We start from the raw sequence: 3,080 nt of genomic DNA on the forward strand, positions 1-3,080 counted from the left end.
CGTTTAAAAAAAAACATTATAACTAGTGAGACAAAATTTTGGTTCTCTTGTGATGATCCATGAAAAGTATTACTTCGTGTATACATCCGCAAGGGTTGAGACTCGTAAAACATACAAAAAGAAGAATCCATATCACCATCTACAAATGAATCAATAATACCACAACTATTATGGAGTAGATTCAAATCAACCAAATTAAACCATCTTCATATGAATCTTGTAAAACAGAATGATCAAAAATCCATATCACCATCAAAATCTAAAACTGATATGATCCATATACAATCATACAACTATGAATGACGCAACGTGCATTATCCTATACTTCACTAGAGAAGCATTTTCATCTACATAGAATCTACTAAATCTTCCCACTACCAAAATGAAAAAAAACTCTAAAATTTGCAAGTTATGCATTAGACTATACTAGCTAGTAACCATTTTCAGCATTTTCCGCATATATTTGAACACAATTCAATAGCATTCTGACAGTCTCCCACTCATGATCAGGCCAATTTAAGGAAGTGAAGTTACCGAAATTATCATTTCGTCCAAAGACAGTAATACCTCCCGGCCAACAATTGGCAGGAGTCGTGACTCTTGCCTCGGCGTTGGCATTGGCGTTGGCGTTGGCATTGGTGATGGTAAATCTGCTTCCGGGACGAGGGGCATAGACGGCGTTGGCGTTGGCGCTGGCGTTGGCATTGGTGATGGTAAATCTGCTTCCGGGACGAGGGGCATAGACGGCGTTGGCGTTGGCGTTGGCGTTGGCGTTGGCATTGGTGATGGTAAATCTGCTTCCGGGACGAGGGGCATAGGCGGCGTTGGCGTTGGCGTTGGCATTGGTGATGGTAAATCTGCTTCGGGGACGAGGGGCATAGACGGCGGCATTGGTGGTCCTGTGACTCCTGTCAACCCAAGTTTGGTATACTGCATTGGCGAAGGCTTCCCAACTTTCAAAATTTCTTGGAATCAATGCAATATCATAAAACCTTTGTACAAGTCGATAGTTCACATCGTACCTTTGAAATAACATCCATATCCTAGGATTCTCGTTGCTAATTACAACACTAACACCACCACCATTTCCGTTGTTATTTCCACCATTTCCATTACGATTGATATTTCCACCAGCATTGGGTTGGAATGCAACATTACCATTACCATTTCCATTACCATTAGCATTATTGTTGTTATTCGCATTGTGCACACCACTTTGGTTAGGCAAATGACTATTTTCTTGTGGTGCATTGGCTAATTTTCGGACCTGAAATTAACGTGAAAATAATTAGAGTCGGTCAAATTAATTTCCAATGATATTAATATAACCCAAAAGTTCTTTTGTAATCAGTAATGTCAAACATAAGATTAATCATAAATACTGACCCATTACCTTAAACCTTATCTTTCCACCATTTTTCTAAATTTTTGTCTCAGAATTAAGTAAATCCAACATAAATTTTAACCCATTACCTTAATCTTTTAGTATTTTATACCAATTTTTCAATCAAAGAGCCACTTATTTTTAAAGTTTCATTCTAATATGTCATTAAAGAATTCACTTAAAGATATATATAAATCAAAACCTCTGTTTTTTATATACATTTGGAACAAAATTCAGACTACGTAAAAGAAAGAGTAGAAAAATGTACGCATGCATCATCCAAGACCCACAAATATAAAATCATTTGCTACCGAAATAATGATGCAAATAGTAAGCAAATAAAACGAGTAAAGAAGAGAATCATAAAGAAAGAATTTAAAATGACCAACAACATACAAATTTCTGGATTTCTTGAGCGTTATCCATGGCTTCTTGCAAGTAACTTTGGACGTTGAAGTAGTTTTCATACCTCTTCCAGAAGAGAATAGTGTCAGCTATGGTGGATTCCCTAATTACCTTTTGTAATTCCTCCAAATTATGCGCTTTCGTTGTCGGAATTTTCAGTTGTTTCATGTTTTCAGACTGAAGAACAACCCTCATTTTCTCGCTTTCTTGAAATGTAGTAGTATATTCTTGTAATTTCACGCGCAAGAGGATTGTGTAGTCTTAAGATGACTATACTGACCTATATATAAAGAGAGTGCAAGGAAATTTAATATGGATTTTTTCCTTGGGTTTTTTGTTTTGTTGAAAAACGGAAATCATATAAATAATATAGTGAAATTGTCCTTGTGTTTATTTATTGATTTTTAGTCTTGCATGGACCTGGTTCAGTTTACTAATATTATTGTCGACAAAAACCATCCATATGACATAGTGACTCTTTTTTATATAGTAATCTTTTAAAAAATTTAAATTACACTAATTTATTATTACTTTCTCCATTTCAAAATAGATGATACAGTTTGACTTTTGCACTATTCAGATACTCTTCTCCAATTGTGTTTTATGGTTTTTATACAAAGAAAAATATAGTCATATGAAATCTTGTTAGATTCGTCTAAATATATATTTACTGAATATCAACATTTTTATACTCCCTCCATCCCAGAAAGAACTGAACACTGGGAGAAGCATGCTCAGAGAAGCGTGTCAATTATTCGTCTAAATATATATTCTGGGACGGAGGTAGTAATTGTTACATGTAGGGAATTCGATATATTAATAGTTAAAGTGATGCATCGGCAACTAGCAAGCATGCTCGGAGAAGCGTGTCAAGTATTTTGAAACAAATGAAATATTATCTAACATAGTGTGTAGTGACAGTTTTTTTTGACACGATCATCCTGTCTTACATTAGTTTGTCATATTAACCTGTTTTTTTCCTCAAATAGTCACTCTTTATAATCTATACCTACTCCTCTTTTGTATTTATTGTTTTTGACATAATGAACCATTTTTCCATAATAACATGTACTAGCATTATGTCCACACTAATTTAGTGTGGACCCAGGTCCGTAAAAGTTTTTAAAGATATTTATTAGTTCGAATTTTTTTTTTATAAATATGTCCCTCCGTTCTTTTCTTCTCTTTGTACATTTGTCGGTGTACAACTTTAAGATCTAGATTAAAATAACCCTACTTATCCTACTACATTGTTAGAAGGTTTGTAGGAATCTACCTTCTAAAATGTTGA

At 34.6% G+C, this 3,080-nt stretch overlaps 1 protein-coding gene across 1 annotated transcript; it reads right to left on the bottom strand.

Annotated features, from left to right (window-relative positions):
• Positions 1 to 430: 430 nt before the first annotated feature.
• On the bottom strand, positions 431 to 1,984 carry LOC104885317 (uncharacterized). Its single transcript, XM_010670012.3, has 2 exons — positions 1,781 to 1,984; positions 431 to 1,267 (listed from the first exon to the last, which is right to left on the bottom strand). The coding sequence occupies exons 1-2, from the start codon at positions 1,982 to 1,984 to the stop codon at positions 431 to 433; spliced, it is 1,041 nt and encodes a 346-aa protein (XP_010668314.2).
• Positions 1,985 to 3,080: the final 1,096 nt, after the last annotated feature.

Source organism: Beta vulgaris, chromosome 2, assembly GCF_026745355.1.
Source record: "Beta vulgaris subsp. vulgaris cultivar EL10 chromosome 2, EL10.2, whole genome shotgun sequence".
NCBI lineage: Eukaryota > Viridiplantae > Streptophyta > Magnoliopsida > Caryophyllales > Amaranthaceae > Beta > Beta vulgaris.

Bases quoted from the DNA above. Each gene is read 5' to 3' on its own strand.
- LOC104885317 (XM_010670012.3), bottom strand. From the start codon at position 1,984: ATGAGGGTTGTTCTTCAGTCTGAAAACATGAAACAACTGAAAATTCCG. The intron at 1,268-1,780 runs GTATGTTGTTGG...CGTTAATTTCAG, and splicing joins CTCAAGAAATCCAGAAATTT to GTCCGAAAATTAGCCAATGC.